The 22191-nt window shown below is 36.2% G+C and overlaps 1 protein-coding gene across 1 annotated transcript in view; it reads right to left on the bottom strand.

The window, feature by feature from the left end:
* The window catches only part of SP4 (Sp4 transcription factor), a 27785-nt gene continuing 5594 nt past the window's right edge, over positions 1-22191 (bottom strand). The window contains exons 4-6 of the mRNA XM_059844531.1: positions 5159-5387; positions 4725-4924; positions 1-3642 (exon numbers count right to left, since the gene is read on the bottom strand). Of these exons, the coding sequence (XP_059700514.1) occupies positions 3395-3642; positions 4725-4924; positions 5159-5387 (677 nt within the window). The 3' untranslated portion in view covers positions 1-3394. The remainder of the gene's footprint in view (positions 3643-4724; positions 4925-5158; positions 5388-22191) is intronic.

Here is a 22191-nt window from a genome sequence, read left to right as displayed (position 1 = left end):
TTTTAAACTCAAGGGAATTTTAATAGGTTACTTGCAAAATGTTATTGCAGGCAACAACTTGTACATGATTTTAGTTCCAAACCCACCAAAAAATTATACAAATCAGCATTGTAAAAGTGTCAGATTAATGCCTTACAGGCTTTGCTGGCAGAATTAATTTCTAAATTCTAGATGTGGGGAAACATTACTCTCATTTTTTTCCTTTTCCATTTTTTTTTTAGAAAAATTTACAAGTGAAATATTACTACAAAACTTTTTTTTTATAAGGAATTTTTGCAAAACATTTACATTTTTACCATCAACTATTTTTCTGTTTCAAAATCATTATGTAGATTTAATACCCTATGCTGCACATCAATTCTTGCGGGATGACAATTCAGTGACATGCATAAAAAAACACCACAAGGCATTAAAATGAAGACTTAAATACAAATATTGTTGCAATAAAACAGTTATAAAATTGAAAAATAGGACCTAAACATCATGCTTACTTAACTTTGACAAATTAACTTTTTCTCCTAGATTACACACTTTTATTACTGCTCTCGTGAAAGAATGTGATAAATAATGACTTAACACCAATTGCTAATGTAATCGGCAACACATACACAAACCTAACCAAAGAAAGTATATTGTAAGAAAAAAACTATTCTAACACTGGAGTTCTACCATGGTAAATACACTTTGCACTGATAATTACAATAAAGCAAAATTTTTAATGGTGGCAAAGGGAATGAACAGTGAAATGCCATTAAACAAGATACTACTGCACATCTGTGCCCTATTACTTACAACAGCTATATCCCACTGAGTCAAATAAAGGACATTGAAATTTACGATCCTTTTCAGACAGAAAAGTGGATTCAGAATGGTATGCAGAACAGACTGGCAGAATGTTTCTAATTCCAGCGGTAAAATGTGCACCTGCTAACACAAGTTAATGTACTTGAGATGCTATGAAGCCAACCAGATTTAGATTTGGAAACATCTATAATAGGGATTCATTGCAGATTAAAAATTACTTCAGTTTCCTATCTGCATACATAAGTATGCATGAAAAAATTACATATGAAATGGTTGTGCAGAATGCTTGTAACTTCAGTTTACAAAACTGTTAACTTTTAGGAAATATGATATCAACATTAGGAAAGTTCTTCTTTGCATAAAGTAATGTAGAGCACTGATTGTGAAGCGTAATGATAAAATATATCTTTGACGTTTCATTTCCTTTATAATAAAATTAACAGTTAATACTACCTAATGTTCCTCTGTATTAAATGTAACACCTAATTGCTTCTGACGTTTTAAATCCAGATACATCAGTTAAGAGTACTTTAAATAAAATATACAAAATAATGTACAAAACCCAACTAAAATTTAAAGACTCTGTTACAAGTCTAAAAAAGCTTTAAGAAACTTGAAATTTATAACCACAGTGTAAAATTGTTTTTCTTTAATCTCAAAGCTTTTTATGTAAACTGAAAGTATAAAATACCCTCAGCTTAGTATTTTGCTACAAAGGGCTGGCCTAAAGTGTACACAGTGTAAACAATGGCATTTCTTTTGCTTCAAAAATACAGAAAACACCACAAGATTGATAAATTGTTCAGATGACAAGTATATGATCTTTAGGGAATGCTCAGGGTACCTGTTACGTCTTGCAAACCAACAGCTACCACACACATTCTTCCTTTCATGATTTGTAGGGGGAAGAAAAACATCTTATTCTTCTTGCACTGTACTTCCTTAAATTACATTAAAATATTTCGGTGTATAAATCTCCTTAAAAACTGGTCATGGGAATTTATTAACAAGTGACTGTAGATGTAAAATGTTGTATTTATGCCTAGGGGGAGTAATTAAAAATCCTGAGTATGAAATATTTGGCCATCTTTCCTCCTCGTACCTACTACTAATTTTCACATAGAAAATGCAATTTTTGTTGTTGTTTTTTCTTTTTTTTTTCTTTTTTTTCTTTTTACATTTCCTCTATATTCACTGTCACATCTGAAAATTTAACCAAACCTTTGAAACCCAAAGTCATGTCCCAAAATGAATAATGATAATATTTCTCTTTTCCCAGTTTGTTTTTTGGTTGGAGGGTCAATATAAGACTTGATAGGTAACAGACATTTATTACCAGCCTACATATTATCCTTGAAGAGAAGAGAGATGGTAATATTTAAGCGGAGAGAGAAAATGTTTACTTACTTCATTCCTTATTAAAATGTGATAATTTTTTTTTTTCTTTGGCTATTAAGTCAAAGCACAAAGAACTCAGCACATTAACCACAACATAATAAACTAGTATTTACAGAGAGGAGATACCGGACAATACTCAGTTGTCAAATTGATTTCCATGAATTCTAACAAAATTAAAACGATCAAACACCTAAGGTCGAGTTTTTAAGATTCAAGTTATCTATGAGTTAGAAATGGGCCACAGATGTTTTAAAATACAGAATCATAGAACTACAGAATGGTTTGGGTTGGAACGGACCTTAAAGATCATCTAGTTCCAACCTCCTTGCCATAGACGGGGAAATACAAACGAAATGAATTATCAGAAATTGACACAAGTTTTTTTTCATTCTACATAAAGATACCATTACTTTTGTAAATCATTTGTTAATATCTTCCTATGGTTTTATCTTTCCTACTGTTTACACTAATTCTACATAGCCTAGCTCTCCACATGAAGAGAGGAATTAGAACTCACTGATTGTCATTTATACACACTACCATAATGTAGTAGTCAAAATTAATCTGAGGCCCACCTCAGAACCACTTTGCAGCATGCATCACCCATCTGCTATTTGAGTAATTCCAAAATTTGAGAAAAGATGGCCAAAATTAACTGATGTGTTGTATGGACTGAGCAAAACCCCAAAATATGTCCACTGTTGTTCATCCTGTGTTCTGTTTTGCTGCGCCTTATGGGAAAAGGATGCTCTCATTAAAATATTACAAATTTATGTTAAAAACAAAGTGCCTTCATCAAATGGTATTAATCCTAGTCAAGGTCCACCCAGTTTTACATTGATACTATCAGATTTTATAAACACATTAACATACAGTGCTAAAATAGGGGGGTAAAGTTCACTTAAAATCATTACAGAATATACAGATATATAACTAAAAAAGTACAGTATGGAAATATTATTCCTCTATCTGTTTATCCAGTCATCAATTTGCGCTGTTTGTATTTTTGAAATTTTTGTCTTGTTGCACCGTTGTACACTTCCCATGCTGACCCTCCAACCTGGAACACTTACAGAAGTCATGACTGAAAAAAAGATTTCCTGCTCTGTAATCCACTTTACCAGCCCACTTCCATATCCTGAAAGGTATGTAAACTTAAGTGCAGCACTAGGTGTCCATATAAATGATCCTTTCAGAATTCTTCCATGTTTGTTGAAACATTAGGGGTTGCTGGGTTTGAATCTTGAGAAATGGCAGCAACAGTGACAATTCTTGGAGAACCAAGAACCTCAGTAACTGAAGAGTCCAGTTCTCCTGAGGTAACAATAGCAAGGGCTGTTCCACCTCCCTTCTTGTTTTGATGAGTTTTGACATGTTTCGAGAGATGGTCACTTCGCATAAACCTTTTAGAACATTCCGGGCATTCAAATCTCTTTTCACCTTTTTAAAAAGAAGAAGAAAACAAAAATGTTACTGAAAGAGAGCACCGAACACTGTTTGATCATCTGAATCTTATCCTATTCTATTCAACACTCAAAGTGTCTTTAAAAGGACACCTTTTCCATCTGTCTCATTTCCAGGTGTGTTCTGTTCAGTCACAGGCTTTTGGTCACCTACTCTTCACTACTAAAATGCTCTCAACAAGTATTTGCTATGCTGTGATCATCTGACGAGAAGTTTGAATTTTAGGACAGCAGAGAATTTTCATAAACTTCCATAAACCTACCAGAGCGAGGGAGGTAAAAGCATGCAAAGAACAACTTGGTAGAATTATTTAAGAATGCTTTTTAAATTTAGATTACAGCAATGGGAAATAAATTCAGAAACGTGAATTTCAATGCTCCATGAAGATGTATGAAATCTACACCAAGAGAGACAAATTCAATTTACCAAAAGGTCCTGTTACTGTTCAGATGTAGTTAGTGCTTAGACATCAGGTGCTCTACGTTGGAGGAGAATGGACAGGGAGGAGGAGATACTCTCCTGGGGCTAAAAATATGAAGGCTGATAAATTTTTTCAGCTTTTAAAAGACCAACTCTTCCATTCTGAACTGTTAAGAGACTTTGCTTTATCAATTCCCACTTGAAACTAGGAAATTTCCCAAGAAGACCAAATCTAATGTATGGACTAGGTTAATAAATTCCTTAAGGACTGAGCTAATCCAAGTGAGGAAACGATAACCCTGGTCCATGGCCAATCCTATGTGCCTGATGTAAATTTGTTACATTTATATCAGGCACTAGCTAACGTACATCAACTATCTATGATGAAATGGTCATCTCTTTCTAGCCTACATATAAAAGAACAGTTGAAATAGACCCCTTTTTATTTATATGATTTCATAGTCAGCCTAAATTAATGAAAGCTGGAATCTACCACTTCCTTATTTTAAAGTTACTTTACTCACATTTAAGGGTAATTTTTAGCTAACTTAGTAAGTGAGAACCTTGATACCATTGCTTAACTATGGCCACTACAATTCAGACTTGCTGTACTATGGCTACAGAGAGGGATGACCAACCTGTGTGGGTTCTTCTATGCCTTTGTAACTCATCACTCCTTGTGAATCGCTTGCCACAAAAAATCCAGTTGCACACAAATGGTCTTTCACCGGTATGCCAGCGCAGATGTGCCCGAAGATGAGATGTCTTGCCATAAACTTTTCCACAACCTTCAATATGGCAGATATGCTGTTTCTTTTTTCCTGGCTCATTGCTGCCTCTAAAAAGATCATATTTAAACAGCTAAGTAGTTATATTCTAAAACATTACCAGCTATTAGGAGAAACATTTCATGCTAACAGAGGCAATTTTAATGCCTGTCTAAAAAAGCCCACACAAATGTACTTTCTAATAAAAAGCATTCAAAATCTAGGCAATATAGAACATTCTCATTCCCAAATGAGGCAAGCTGTGATAAGATGCTTAAATATATACTGATAAAAGTTACATTTACCTTCCTTCTCCCTCTCTGCAATTAGGACATGAGCAGGCAACTCTTCTCAGTCTCTTGCCAGGCTGCACTTCCTGGTCAGAACCTTGTTGAGCTTGTTGAAGCTGCACTTGTGTTATCTGATCGGGACTAACAGCGCCAATTGCTGCATTAGCAATGCCACCTACTGCTACGGTTACAGGAGCTATTGTGGCTTGCTGTACTTTTACTCCATCCTGTCCTTGCTGTTGACCTGTAAAACAAAAATTGTTTGTACCTTTTATTAGTTATTCCAATAAGTGAAATGCACAAATAAACTTTACACATTTACATTAGGTGGACAAAAATCCACCTAATGTTAAGGGAAGCAACAAACAAAATATTAAATCCAGCCATTTTCCTGAAGTATTACCTACCTGCTAGTTTAATGTAATTTGTTATTAAAACAGCACAAGACTGCAAATTACTGATACTAAGAAAACTTAATTAGTTTAACAAATGTATTTTTTTCTTAAAAGCTGAGATAGGCAAAATCTTACACAGAAATATAGTTCAGTCAATTGCCAATTAATGTCTACCTAATAACCTTTGAACTATACCTGCATTCAGAAAACTACAATTAGCTAATTAAGAAGTTGCTTTATAGCACTTAAAGAATTGTTACTTCTCTTACAATCTGTCTTGAATCAACATCAAGCCAGAAAGGAACTTTTGAATGAAAAAGAAATTTATGACTAGACTTGAACAAGGTAACAAACCAAAGCTGTTTTGAGACTGTTGCTTTGCAGGATTCTCTACTGAGGATGGGGTAACCCTGGTTAGATGTATAAATGCGGGGAAAAGAAGCAAGAGCAGCCCAGGGGAAAGAGATCTGGTGTTTGGGGTGATGGCAAGCTGAAGATGAGTCAACAGAGTGCCCTGGCAGCCAAAAGGGCCAGCTATACCCTGGGATGCATCCAGCAGAGTGCAGTGAGCCAAGTGAGGGAAGTGAGTGGGAAGTGCCTGTCCTGCTCTGCTCTGCACTGGGGCAGCCTCACCTCGAGCACTCTGAGCTGGTTTGGGTGCCTTAGTGGAAGAAGCACATCAAACTGTTAGACTGTGTCCAGAGGAGGGGACCAAGATGATGAAAGGTCTCAAGGGCAAGATGTACAAGGAGTGGCTGAGGTCACTTGGTTTGTTCAGCTGGGAGAAGAGAAGGCTGAGGGGTGGCCTCCACAAAGTCTACACCTTCCTCAAGGGAGGCAGTGGAGGGACAGGTGCTGATCTCCTCTCTTCTCTTTCTGGTGACTGGTGATAGGACATGAGGGAATGGCATGAATCTGCACCAGAGAAAGTTCAGGTGGGACATTAAGAAAAACACTCTTCACTGAGAGGGTGGTCAATCACCAGAACAGCCTCCCCAGGGAAGGGATCAAATATAATTCCAAGACTGACTCAATGAACAAAGAATTCAGCTTCATTGTGTAATTCCATTATCTCATTGGCTTTCTTGATCTAAGGAAATCTGGATTACTGGCTTGATATTAAAGCAAAAAAACCCTATTCCAATATAGGCAAGAAGTGTAGTTTTTTGAACAACAAAGTAATATTATGTTTGTTCTAAAAGTTAGTACTATACAGACTTAGAAAATACATATAATAAACTAAATCTGACACAGAGATGACTTCCAAGCACAATATGACAATATGACTGAATGCCAGCCCTCTTAGTAACAGGAATGGGACAGAATATAATTAGATACTGCTCTTTTCAAAAATTCACTGCTTTCATACAACTGTGAAATTAAAGGAAATACTATCTCCTTATTTAGAGAAGGTAAAAGGGCAACCGGAATTCTTTAGAGCAGAATACAATATTTAAGACATGAAAGTGCTCAGAATTGAAACATTCATTTAAAATGTAGCAATTCCTCAGGGCTAACATGATTCAGAGATATTTGAATGGGTTTTAATGGCTTCTGTAGCATCCATAACAGGCACCACCAACGGGGATAAGAACACTCTCTCTGAAGCCTAAACTGCCTAGCTACTGAATGAGTTGACACACAGCCCAGCATGGGGCAATGACTGCTTCATTCACATGGTTGCTGAGGGGCATCAGATGCTTGCACATACTATCTTGTGTAACAGCCAGAGATGAAATCTAACACACACCACCTAACACCACCACACAGAAGCACATAGGTTAGTACTGAAGAACATGACATACAGAGAACCTCCCAAAGTGACTTGATTTGTCATCTACAGGCCACTGCTGACTACAGGAAATGGAATAAATCTGGTTTCTGACTAGGTCAGTACCATGTTATTTTCACCTGAAGCACTGATCAAATTTTCCCAGTTACTTCCCTTAGTTTATGACTGGAAGTCGCATCTGATCTGCCTAGATATGAAAAAACATGAATTCCTTGTCTTCTTAAGAAGGCCACAAATACTGACAGACACTGAGTGTTTTCAGTTCTCTGAAAAGAACAAGGACAAGCCCATAAGAGATAGTGTTTGAACCCCACTTGTTATTGGACAGATAAAACAAACAAACAAATCTAGGATTCTGGTATCAGCAGCAAAGTAAAAATAATTACGGGCTTAACCTTGAGTGTACAGTCCCCATATGTTTAGGATAGAACCAAGTATTTATTTTCAGAATAGCAATGTACTGGAAACATATTTATTTCCCATACTTTAATAGGAAAGAAAAGCACTCATGATAATCCTTGAGGGAGAATATGATAGGGTAAGAAGAACATCATAATATAAATGCAAATAGTAATATCAGTGGCTGAAGAGGATACTAGAGCTTCCAAAGAAAGTGCTAGTCCTGGGGCAACTCCTTGTCAGGCTGTTAAGCTGTTGGAACACTGAGTGCTATAAACAGCCAGAGTCAAAAAAGGCTAGTTTTTTTTGTATCTAATGCTTATCTTAATATCATAATATTAATATGATCATGCGATTGCTTGTGATAAAAAGCCAGTTGCACTTTCTGGTGAGCCAAAGGTAAATGAAAAGGAAGATCTTGCTCAATGTGCAGTCCACAGAGCACAGTGCACTCCCCATCTGTTAAACATTCCCAATGTGCAAACTCCTCTAATTCACAGAGTAGCACTACAAATGAAGCATCTGTGAATGGTCACTATGAAAGTTAAAGATGTAACAGATATTGTGACCTACTGCAGCCCCCTATTCTATTTTCATTATCAGTCACATTTTTGAGCATATTAAGAATTATACTTTTTTATTACAATCTGTTAGAAGGATGACTCCATTTATGCCAAAAAGTCCTACTGGAGCAACTAAGTCCTGAGACCTAATCAGTCTGTGGTCAGAACTCAGCTGAAGAATATATTTATCTCTTTCTCTCTGATTTTCTTGAATTGATATTAAAGTTTTGAAGCAACCTTTCCCTGTGCTGTCCTGAGGTGACTTTATGATGTGGTATCCTCATAGTTCTGTATTTTTGCTCAGAAATGGGCTCTGTAGCTCAAAACTAGGCCCAGAGAGACAGAGAGAGCAAAGGGGAGGGAGAAGATGTGCACCATTTATCTGCACAAACTTCATTCTTACTCCCCTGAAATTCCTTTTCTCACTGACTGTGCTGCCTAACAAGAGAAAGGTAAAGCTCTCAGAGTGCTCTTGGAGTTCGCAGCCATGTAGCTGGAAAGAGAAAACGGAGAGTTTTTTTTTACTTTTAAACTAGCTTCCAGTTCATTAGCCCAGACAAAACATTTTTCTCTAGACTGTGGCTTCTTTAGAGGAACTGCTCAACTCTGCTGCTCCTGTCCAGAAGACCAACACTGCCACATCACCCCCCCCTTGGACGCTGCCTTGCCATCTCCTAACCTGAAAAAAGCCATGCCTACAAAAAAACTTTAGACTCTGAATCTCTGAATCTACCATCTCTTCAGAGCACAGAGAGGTTTTATTGTTTAATATTATCCTTTTTTTAATGTTTGTGAGCATTTTGCTCATTAAATAAACAGTTTTTCCTACTTCTCTCAATGAAAATTTACCTCCCAAACTGGTTGGGGGAGGGATCGCTTAAATCTGCTTTCTAAAGAGACCCCTTCAAAAGTTTCCTCCCTAAATTTACCCTAAACCAAGACAGCTGCCAAAGCAAGGCTTTTCAAGTAAGATGTGAATTGAGACACTTGAACCCTGAGGAGGATGACTCCTTTTCTCATCCATGATTACTGGTTAATATTCAAGATATAATTCTAGGATATGACAAATCGACATTTATAGAGAAGCCCGTTCAGCATTTCTAAAAATCCAATATATTTTGCTGATTCCATATGAATCAACCTTCACTGTCCAAGTAATGAGACGACCAACTACACAAGGGTATTCTGACACTTCTTCAGAATATCAAATACCACTGTTGACACACACTTTACCTTTCTGAACTTTCCTTCTCTCATGTAAGAACATATCTTGGAATACAGGATACACACTTCTGAGCTACAACCTTAATCTATTTATTAAACATAATACAGTGACACATTTGAGTAGAAATTATTCACAATAACCAGAAAAATGACAATAAAAATACAAAGGGGACAATGCCAAGTAAGGTTGCTCAGGCAGACAATTACACTCCCCACATGGTTTCAATTAAGCAGTAATAAGTTGACTGCTCTTTAGCTAACATTAACTAGTTACAACATTTTCTAATATGCATATTGATTTTTCTTCTTTAAAATAATCTCATGGAGTCACTATTTTAAACTCCCTTCCCTTGAATTCCACTTACTAAATTCAGAACAGAAGGTTCTGAAGCTCTCAAAATATCATGCAAATTGGCTTATTTGAAGAACCAAGCCACAATATTCAATAAGCAAATCTAGTTTTTTGAGGTAAAAGAGTAAATGAAGAAAGCACACATACACTATAAATATTCTTTGTAAGAGCTTTACACAGCTATGAAAAAACAGTGGGAAGTTCAGTTATGTAATTACTGGACTTAATTTTTGTTTTGTACTCCCGAGAGAGCACCCCAACAAGCTAGTACACTAGTAATGCACAGGGTAGAAATGTATCTATTCTCATTTTAAAGCTGTTAAACATAAAAGTCTTTGTTCTTTGAGAATAACAGGAGTGTATTTTAGACCAGTTGAAATATCTTTTCTCCTGAAGAAAAATCAGAAATTTTTCACAAAACAACTGACAGAACATGCTCAAAATCTCAAAGTGAGTCTGCTATAGTCTTGAGTTGTATGGGATTTCTTTGTAAACTATGTACTAGAATTCTGTGGATCACTAGGAGCTTTAACATCACTAGCACTTATTAAAGAGGAAGAAAAACAAAGGGAATATAAAGGGAAGACAAAAGAATTTAATTATTTCTTAAATTACCTCTGCCAAAGAAAAGATACTGAGAAAACTTAATGTTGATATGAGTTTACTAAATTAAATGAGGGCAACTTCTAGAAGTTCAAAACAGAGAGGATTTTTCAGTCGAGAGGATCTAGGTCTAAACTGGCTTCTTATTTGGAGGAAAAAACCCAACAAACTCAATAAACAAACCTGCTTACTCTAAAAACAGGTGGTTGAGATAATGTTATCCACACAGGAAGAGAATGATCTCTTGACAATATCTAGATGGAGAAAAAAAGGCTTATTAAAAATATTCCTTTCAAAGTCCTACTAGAAGGATTAAATGCTATTTAAAGCCTTCCAGAAATGCTGCTACAATCAGGAGATCACTTGAAATTGCTTCTTCCTGACATTCTCCAAACCACAAGACCTGATATCACTACACTTCACCATTCATAATCAAACCCTTCAGTAACAAGAGCTCTCATGTTTCAGCACACATTTCAGAGAGGCCGAAACAAGTCACTATGTGAGGGAAAAAAGTTACACTTCAGTTCATGTATGTTACTCTGTATGAGCTGTGAAAGCAGTCATTGCACACTGACACCTGCTTTTGGAATAGAGAAAGTCTTCTCAAATTCCCATGATTTCTTTAATAATGCTTTCTGAAATTGTGAAATATCTTGATTAAAAAAATTATCGCTGAACTTGCATATGTCTGAGCTTTATTGTACATACTGTCAGGATAGAAAGGTAAGTTACAACCAAATGCTACAAAATAACATTGATACAAAATAACATTGATACTAAATTGTATTTCATTTCCTTTAAGGCCTACCTTCTCTCTTGCTATTGAATAGCAACTGTTTATTTGATCATAGGACAAAATGAATACAGTAAGGAAACCTGTTATAGTATTTAATTACAAATCAAGTGCAACAGACGTCTCACTTATTGCAATATTACAAATTTGATTATGACTGAATAGAATTTTTTTAAGCTGCTCAAATAAAAGAACCAGCATGATCTTTTATCAAGGGGTTTAGTCATTAATCTTTCCCATTTAAGCCATTAAGTAACTGCATTACTTATTAACACGAGATACAGGATTATCAAGATAAATGATTGCACATCCTTTATTCTTCAGCATCACTTGCTCAGCTTTCCAATCCTGCAGTAAAATTGCATCTTAGCAGGTAAAACTCACATATACTTTCTTATACATGAGTTTGTAACACATTCACACAAGAAAATTTAACAACTATAAGTAATTACTACGAAACCAAATAATACACACACACATACACACACACACACCAATCACATTTTCAGTTAGAATTTAATTCATAAAACCACAACAGCACTTGAATGATTTAAGAAAGCTGATGCATGGTACCTAAGTCGCTCCTACAGAGTAATTGATCGCTGGTTATTAGGCTTGACCATCCATTATAAGTCAAACCAAGCTTCCTTTTACCAGAGACTACACATGCTTTCCTACTCTTGTTCACCTGAAGTAGCAGGCACAAAACTCAGATGACTCTCTGAGGCAAATAGAGCAGAAGGGAAAGAAAAGGACTTAACTTTATTGCAGAAATCATGAGAGCAAAGCATTAGAAAGCTGGATCTTGGAAAGAAGAGAAATTTAAGACTAAGAAAAGGATTCTTCTAAGTTCTGGTACATAGTTCCTCAGAAAAGAAATGTATATATTTCCTGTTGCTATTGTGCCGACAACATTTAGCAGCCAAAAGATGAGAGCATCAATGACAGAGTTATCTCGGTAGGGTGCACCTTACAGCAAAATCTGAGAAACACTTGGCAAAGTCTACCTAGAGCTACAGTGGCTAATGCTGCAAAGAAGAAAATTTGTTCAACTGTAAATTCTAAAAATCAAAGAAAAGGCTGCAGTTAGAATCCAAAATTCAATGCATATTAGTACAAGACAGCCTGCAAAGTTCCAAAGCTCTACATGCATCAGAGCTGATGCAGCAACTCACCCATTAACAATGCACTGATAGAAAGCAATGGGAAAAATTTTTCTCATCTTCTCTTGCCCTGCATACACCAGATACTGTAAGCTTGAAAACATCCTTTAATATTCTTTTTCCACAAAGACATAAAGATAATTTACACTAAGATAATATCTATATACTTCATATATTTATTTATAATGCAATATACTTATAATACCATGTCTATATGACATAATGCTTTGGTAATAATGCTTTGATTAAGGTATAGCCAAGTTTTAAATATTGTTTATGCATCAATATAATTAGAGATCCTCAATTTTTAAAAAACAAAAAAAAACTACTATGAAGGAGGTTTCATGCTGAAAAAAGAAGCACAAATCACATTTTAAAATTACATATATGTAAAGACAACACTGAATTTAAATATTTGCAAAGATGATGATACAGTATGCTGACAATTCTGCTCTCTTTTCTAAGCAGTGGTTAATAAAGATTTAAGAAGAAACAATATGCGACAAAAGAAGAATTCCCTAGAACACATAATGCAAGCACTGATACAAGGGACCCACACATTCTGTAGAGATCAGTTTGAAGAAAGAAGAGGAACTGGATTCACCCAGCTACTACAAGGGTCATCAGAAATCACAGCATTTTGTCCAGATGCTACTAGAAGCAGAAAGTTTCCAGTGCAAACTGCAGCATCAAATAGACATCTGTCTTTTCTACCTCCTTTGGGGCACTGCAGCAAGTTTCCATCTTTAGTCCACAGCTAACTTTGTCAAGATTTGTAAGAACTTGCTATACTCTTTTTCAAGAGATTTTTAAGTCTCAGTGTGTTAGAAAATTACTAAACCTTATAATAACTACACTTCTAGTAAAAGTTCCACTTCAAGAGTGAAGTTTAAGGCAATAAAGTTAGAGGGGTTTAAGTATCTTTAAAAAGATGAAGTTTTTTACTTTAGTGCAAGAATCATATTGGTAACCAAAACAAAATCAAACCCAAAAATTTCACCAAGTTACTTTATTGATTTTTCAAAAATGTAAGGCTTTACCCAAGTGCTTTAGGACAACCTGAGGGCACTTCAGTACTTTGAGCCAGAAAATAAGTTTTCCCAGCTGGTAAGATCTTTCATTAAACTGAAAGCAAGTTTACTTTTTATTACTTTATTAAACATAGGAAAGAGCTACCACAAATACAACACAGAAAGACACATACAAAACCAATATAAAAATCAACACAGAGCTACAATTTCTCAAAATTTAGTCTTGAACAACCAACTGGGGGTTTCAGTTAAAGCAAGGTAATGTCTCTGGTTGTTTTGGATACTGTGACTTCAAATAAAAAGAAAATATGGTCAATTTATTAAGTACTCTAAAGAAGAAGATGGAATCAGAAAAGTAACTTGTTACACTAATGAATAGAGTGTCTTCCAAAAAAATTGATTTTCATAATTATTGAATTAATAGTCAAAAAGTATATTTAGAGTGAGGGTCCAAGAACACTTCTCTGCAGATGAACACAAGTAGTTTCCTGCATGCTGAAACTTAGAGCAACAGCTGAAAACCCAAGCACCAGCTGTGTTGCAAAGTACCAGACACATTGCACAGATACTAGCAGCACATGCAAGAAATTGAGATTCTTAGATTTACTTTTTGGAACATCTCCCTCTTCCCCATCCCCTTGCCCCAATTCTCAGATTATTCTACAGCTTATAGCCACAGCAGAATGTGGCCCAGTTCTTTCCTTCAACTCTTCCCCCTAACTCTTAAACAGGGGTAGGACTAGAAAGAAGCCTGTGGACTGTCTGTCTCCGCAGTCTGACTAGAGGAGGTCAATATCTGACAATCTCCAAAAAGCCAAAAATCCCAAATCAAACCAAAAATCAAATTCTATCTTACACACTTCTGCCATATGGTAACACTGAGAAAGTGGCATTTTCTGCACCTCCATTCAATTTATGGGTATTGCCATGAAGTAGTAATAACTGAATCTTGAAAGAACAGAAGTAGGCTAATATGAAAATATATAAGCTAAGGTTCCAGTACTCTATTTGGATTTTGGGAGGTAGGCTGGGAGCTTTTCTGGGTGGGTATTATGGGATTTTGACTATGCTTTAGCTAGCTTACCTATTTTAAACTTGACTAGAAGGCTCATGAATTTCCTTGATGTAAATATTTTGCCTGTATGAAATATTATGTTGATCAAGATAAAAGTAAATATGCAAAAAAAAAAAAAGGCAAAGAGATTAAAATGAATTTAAAGGATATTATCAGGAAAAAAACCCAAGATTCATAAAACATTTTAAAAGATCTTCTACAGCAAAACTAAACACGAACATCAAGCTTTGGTTTTATTAACAGCCTATGGATGAATAAGCTGACCAATATTAAAACTAACTCATTTATTAAAGATGCAAAACCTGAAACTTTGTTGTATGCTTTATCAGGCAAGGACCAACAAAACCACATATTATAGAATTACAAAAGAAGGGCCACATAAGTAAGATCCAAACCCATGAAAGTCCTGACATTTTCTGTAACACTGTTAATGCTACAAAACTGTTTACCTAGCCTTTTTTATCTGGATTGGAACAAACTGAAGACTTCATTGCTTTTGTCAGTTCTTCCTGATGATCAGAGAAACAAGAAAATCAAGGCCCATTTTTCTTAAACTTCAGTATTTTTCTCTAGGGAAAAGCGGTCACATCATCACTTGAAACTATAATTAAGGAAACTCAGGCTTGTACTTAATGCGTATCCCAAGGGTTTTTTCGGCAGGAAGATATTAACTGGTAAGTCTCTCTTTACAACAAAATAATACTAGACTTCCAATCTATGAAGATTAAATATGCATGTTGGGGTGATACAGTTTTTTTCCAATGACCAACTGATCAAGGTGTATGACTGTTATCAACTTCAGCAGCATTAAACACCACTGGAGACTCCACCGTTAGGAACAGATGAATACAGAGATCAATATAACTGTATAACCATACCTCAAACTAAACTAAGCATGTGCTCTGATGCTACATTTCTCAAGAGACTACAGATGTCCAGAACTACTGTTTTGGTATGTATCATAACCAGAGTAAAATATTAATTAAAAAAATTATACATCATTATGCAGTCCTGACTACTTCCAAAGCTACTATGCTATAGCATATAAATCAAGCTACTTCTATTAAATAAATTATCCATTAAAAATCATTGACCACTAAAAAAAATGAGTTGTTTTTCAATAATCATAGAACATCCTGAGTTGGGAGGGACCCACAAGCATCATCAAGTCCAACTCCTGGCTCTTCACAGGGCAACCTCCAATAATAACATTGTTTCACTTGAAATTAATACTCCTCTTAGAATACAACATCCCATTCCATATACAGTTAGCTTTTTCAATAATCACCACTGCTATCAAAATGTTTTTTAATATATAAAAACAGTAAGAAATTATTTATTTCATCTACCAGCTCCAAAATCATATGAGACTTAGAACTTCAAAATTTAAGTTACAGTGAGGAAGCTGTTGAAATGGAATTTTGAATATGCTTATTGTCTTTCCCTCGCACCAGGTGGTAATGGAAGAACAAGAAGGTTGGCTTAGTGCAGATCTAAGTATGCTGTAACAAAGAAAAAAATACTAAAAAGCTGTTGACGATGTGCCTTATTGCTCAATTCACTTGCTTGGCATTTTATGAACAAGAAAGCTCAGCCAATTCTTTTCCTGTTCTATATGCTCCAATTTCTGACAACAGGGATTGAGAGAGGGGATAGCAAAACCCAATATTCTCAAGACGGGGCTTACATTTAAGGCTTACATTTTGTTCTTGAAGTTTATAGCATAAAAATAGCTCATTATAAGCCTATTTTACCTTGCAATTATGAGCAAAGCTGGTACTTGAAATGCTTCCCCTTCCCACTTTATTTTAGAAGTAATGATGAAGTCATGCCTTGCTACTCACAGATCAGGCAGAAAAGACTAGTTTTACTAAAGCATATTTACCAGGTTATTCTCCACTGGCAATTTATCTGAACAGGCAGATTGCACATTTCTTAGGCATCAAGTTCAGAACCACTATATTGACACTTTTATTTTTATGCTAACATCACCATGGCTAATGTTTGTTTTCAACTGCAGTTTGTTGTCAAACTGTTTCTGCCACTGTATTGAATTTCAGTTTAAAAAAATCCCATAACCAAAGTAATTTCGTCATTAGGCGACTAAATACTTCTCCTGTAATTACTTTGAAATATTTGAAAAGGATGATAGCACTATAATATTTACAACACTGTGGTTCTGCAATAATTCTCAGCTCAAGGCAGCCTGAGAACAGTTGTGACCTTTCATGACTTTGGAAAAAGTATGCTACATTTCTATACTCCTCCCATCTACACTCTCAGAATGCCAAGTCACATACTATGAAGTAAAAAACCAAGACAGACTCCTTTTTTTACTTGCTTGGTTTTTTTTAATACAGCTCAATGTTTTGTACTTATCTTTTTACTACAGATTCCACAGCTTGCAGCTTGTTTCTTTCAAGATATTTGCTGCATCTTGCTTGTCAATGAACATCCAGGAAAACACTGCATGTTACTTAAAAAAAAAAAATCCTATTCTTCAGCTCCTTTGACTTCCACCTTTGGTGTTTATACTTGGCAGTTTTCTTGTATGTAATGTGGCTATTTTAAACCCCTTTCAACTTCTAACCATCGACAGGAATCCCTTCTTGCTTAGCTATACCACTCACTGAGTTCTGTTTCTAGACATACTATTACATTAACATGAGAGAAGTCCCACAGGATATGCTGTCACAAAAATGCATTTTCATTTGTTCAATAATGTAAGGGTAATATTCTAGGACTTCAGACTAAACACCTTCCCTTCCCTCAAAATCTAGCATATGTAATAGAGAGTAATAGAAGACTGTGAATAGTATGAAGATGAATCAGGTATTTTAAGTTTTCATAATAGAGGAACTTAAGAACTTTAAATAAAAACATGTCTTATGCAACAATTAAAACGCAATATATTGCAGACAAATATTGAATGCATAAAAAATAGGCAGACTCAGAAAGACAAATTCAGAGAAAAAAAATCCATTGAAAACTATTAAACTTGTTTTAAAAAAATCCCACTTTCGGCTCAGAAATATGCAGGAATGAGGGACGAGAATCTGAGCACTGGTCTTTGTATGCATCACCTGCAGTCAGCATGAGACAGGGTCAGAAACACCTCTGAATCTTATATTTGTGGAATCATACAATGTTTTGGGTCACAAGGCACCTTTAAGGACCACGTAGCTCTGATCCCCCTGCGATGGGCAGCTTCAGCTAGATCACGTTGCTCAAAGACCTACCCAACCTCACCTTGAACACTTCCAGGGATGGGGCTTCTACAAACTCTCTGGAAAACCTGTTCCAGTGTCTCACCACACTCAGAGTAAAGCATTTCTTCCTCATGTCCCATCTAAACCTACCCTTTTTCAGCTTAAAACTGCTGCCCCTTGCACTGTTACTGCTCTCAGGTCTTGGTATAAAGTCTGTCTTTCTGATAAGATCCTGTTGTATATCTGGAAGGCTCCCAGAGCTTTCTCTTCACCAGTTTGAATAACCCCAACTCTTGCAGCCCATCTTCATACAAGATGTCTTTCAGCTCTCTGATCATCTTCATGGCTCTCCTCTGGACCAGCTTTAACAGATCCATGTCTGTCTTCTAGGGGGATCCCAGAACACTACTGTGTATGAGGTCTCACAACAGTGGAAAAGAGAGAGAGAATCACATCCCTTGAACTGCTGGCCTTGTTTGTTTTTATGTAGCCCAGGATACCATAGGCTTCCTGGGCTGCAAGTGTACATTGCCAGTGCATATCCCATTTTTCATCTGCTAATATCCCCAAGCCTTTCTCCACAGAGCTGCTCTCAATCCATTACTTAATCACACAATCTATACTGAGATTACTCCATCATCAGAGGTGGGGGACCTTTCATTTGGCCTTGCTGAAGTACAGCAAGGTTCACATTGGCCCACTTCTCCATCCTGCTAAGACCCCTCTGGATGCCATCCTTTCCCTCAAGCACATCAACTGCACTGCTCATTTTGGTGCCATCTGCGAATTTGACAAGGGTGCACAGGGTCCACAACATCATTAGTAAAGATACTGACAGTACTGGTCCCAGTACCGACCTGTGAGGGACATCATTGATTACTGACCTACATTTGGAGATTGAATCATTGATGGCAACTCTGAATGCAGCCATCCAGCCACTTCCCTATCATCCATAAAATCTGTATCTCTCCAAGGCTACTGCGACGGACTATGTTAAAAACCCTTACAAAAAGTCACAGCAGATGAAATAGATATTGTCAGCAACTCTTCCTTTACCTACTGATACAGTCACTCTGGCACAGAAGGCCACTGGATTAGTCAGGCACGATTTGCCCTCTGCAAAGCCACGTTTAGTGTACATTTGGGACAACATGTTGGCTGTCTCTAACCACCTCTGTACCCATATGCCTGGACATAGCTGACAGAAGGTGCGTTCCATGATTGTACCAGACACAGAGATTAGGTTGACTGCTTAGTAGTTCTCAGGGGCCTAATTATTACCTTTTTAAAAATTGGTGTGATGTTTCCCTTTTTCCAGTCACTGAGTGACATACAGTTAATCTAATCCATCATTTTTTTCCTGTTTAAAGAATTGGGTAGAGTGCTTCAAAGTCCTCATCAAACTTTGACCCAGAATGACAGTCATGTCTAAACAATATAGTGAGTCTTTGAACTGCAAGTCCTAAAACTAGTGACTGTCACACAAGACGACTTAATAAAGAGGGAAAGGGAAGAGAAAGCCTTGAAGAAACGCTGAAGCTGGATGCAGACAGCAAAAGAAATCAGGAGACCTCAAGGTACTGACAAATTGCATAACTACTAGTCACAGTGATGTGAAAGTATCTGGCCAAAGAGAGAAATGCCTTAGTAGCTCACATTACTACAGAGTATGAAACAGAATGGCAAGGGTCGCTATATATTTTTAAGTATCCTAATAAGAACACTTGACATTGGATTTCATTGTCATTAAGAACTATTTTGGAGCCCATCGCACACCCTACAAAAGACTTTAAACTCTCCAGCTTTATTATTGCCAGGCAACAGCCTGTTCCACTGAACAGAAGTCATCGCCCCAGGTTATTTTGGGTGGATGAACTCCAAATTCCCCATAATTCAGACCATGTCACCACTCATGTTCAAGAAAAAGGCTTGAACTTGCGTTGTAAGGTGATGGAATCTGATTAATTTTGCTTAAAAAAAATATTTTGGAACAAGTATGCATAAAATACAAGTAATATTTTTCACTATTTTAAAACAAAATAATCTAATTCACTTTTGTATAGGGCAAACACCTCCACCATCATGAAACAAAAGTGCTCTAAGAAGTCCCATTAAGGTTGATATAAGTTTGATCTATTACTTTTTTTTCTCAAAAAGAAAGAGGGAATTTTTCTGAAGGACAAGAAAAAACCAAAAACCCCAACCAGAAAACCCCACAAAAAACCCACCAAAAAACCCATCCAAGAACAAGAGAGAAACATCAAAATGAACCAACCAAACAAAATAACTCCACCTACCACAAGGAAACTATTTTACAAATTGTATCTTTTTCTTAGAATCAACTAGTACTAAAAGCAGCGCCTTTCACATAGTCTCTTACATTGTCAATCAACTCATCTAGACAAATCTACTTTAATTTAAAAAGGGGCTGGGGACAGGAATCCTTTGAACTTGCATCTGCAACTCTCACAGCAGAAGTCTTGAAAAAAGGCAAGGGTATTCTGCAGTATCTACTTTTCCCCAAGACCGTAGGGGCTAAATTTAGGATGTTGCCACCTATAACACTTCAGGCTATTCCCCTCCACAGGGAACCATGTGCAAAACAACAACTGACAGCAGAAAAGAAATTCTTAGTGCAGAAGTAGCTTGGCAAAAGGCTAAGACAGGTACTGATCTAACAGCAAGGTAGGTATTAGTAGATTCCTGAATGTTCAAGCAACCACAATGGTTTTTATGTAGCCTGTTGTCTTCCTCTTAAACAACTGATTAAAATCTGGTTTTAATGCTCAGAAACTTAACTGGATGAGAATAAAACTTTCTTCTGTACATTTAATTATGCCTTTGACTGACACTTTGTACACCTTAATAAAATTTTATGGAATCACGGATTGGCGTAGACTTTGAGGGACCTCTGGAGAGCGTCTGGATCCATCACCCTGCTCAGGCAGGGCCACCTACAGAAAGCTGTCCAGGACCATGTCCAGACAGTTTCTGAATATCTCCGAAGATGGAGAGTCTGCAACTTCTCTGAGCAACCTGTGTCAGTACTCAGCACCTCTCACAGTAAAAAAAAAATTTTCATCACTGACATTGAAGTTTTCTCTCAGGCCAGAAAATGAAAGATTGTGAGAACTTCTCTGCTTTGCCCTGAGTTTTTGACCACATGCAACAAATAACCCTAAGTATGGTACTTACCAGGATCAGTTTTTGAACTTTCAACTGAAAAAACACAACAAGAAATCCCAAACACACTTATACATCTTGCTAGGTTTACTGTAGACTTTCAGTAACAAAAATTATGAAAGGTAGACCAAAATATAGTATTTACCAGAAGATCTTAAGTTTTTTCTTCCCAATGTGAAATTTTTCTCGTTTGGAATTTAGAATCTATTTGACAAAACAACAACAGAAAAAAAAAACCCCAAAAAACCCACAAAAAACACAACTCCCCCCATTTCTCAAAATTTTCTATAAATTGACAATTCTGTTATAATTTTAAATTAAGTATTTTCCTGCTTTACTATTTCATTTACTACTGAAATACTAAATAAAAAAGTGCTTAAATATCTCACTGTGGAAATAACTAGAAAAACCACTGTTCGTGGAACAGAAATATGACACAAATACAAAAGCAGTTATTTATTGTGATTTTTTTATTGTGATTTTAAAAGGTTTTTTCCTAGAAACTCAACTGGCTTGATTGAAGGTGTTTGATTGAAGGACAATGTAACTTCTTTTCCCTAACTGAGTCAGAGCACCTGAATCAATGCATGGGATGAGTTCTTCACTCAGCCTTCTCCTTAAAATTTTCTGGACATCCTCCACACAGCTCATTTCTAACACCTACTTCTACCACTCATTTGTGACAAATGAACTACTTGTGGAGAGTTCAGCTTATTTTCAAGACACTTCACACTGCCAAGCTTAGGTACTGCAGAAAAGAAATACCAGTCTGCAGATATTGAGGTAGCTGAGCTGTTTGTTTTTCAAAAGGTTTCCTGTAATGATGCCTGGGAATAACAAAAAAAAAAAAAAAAAAAAAAAAAAAAAAAAAAAAAAAAAAACAAAAAAAAAAACAAAACCAAAAACAACAAAAAACCCAACAACATTTCAAATAAAAACCAGCAAACCCAAGGAAGTTAACAGCCCTGATCAAGTCAGCTTATTCTATTTAGGCAGCAAGCAAAGTTTAGATCTTAGCATGTTTGTAATTTTCTATTTCATAACCATTCCTTCCTTGGAATCTTAATACATTAGCATTAAGGACTGCACATCATGTTCTTCCCTTCCCTTTCCATTCCACTATGTCTCCCACTCCCAGAGTGTAGAATCAGAAAGTTTCATAGGACAGAAGCAGAGATAAGCAAGAGAAGGAAATTACAACTAATCTCTTGCATTCAAAAACCTTGTTCTTCCTCCATAACATCAAGTCCTGGAGGAGAAATA

The sequence above is a fragment of the Haemorhous mexicanus genome, chromosome 1 (genome assembly GCF_027477595.1).
Source record: "Haemorhous mexicanus isolate bHaeMex1 chromosome 1, bHaeMex1.pri, whole genome shotgun sequence".
NCBI lineage: Eukaryota > Metazoa > Chordata > Aves > Passeriformes > Fringillidae > Haemorhous > Haemorhous mexicanus.
This window is presented reverse-complemented; position numbering and strand designations above follow the sequence as displayed.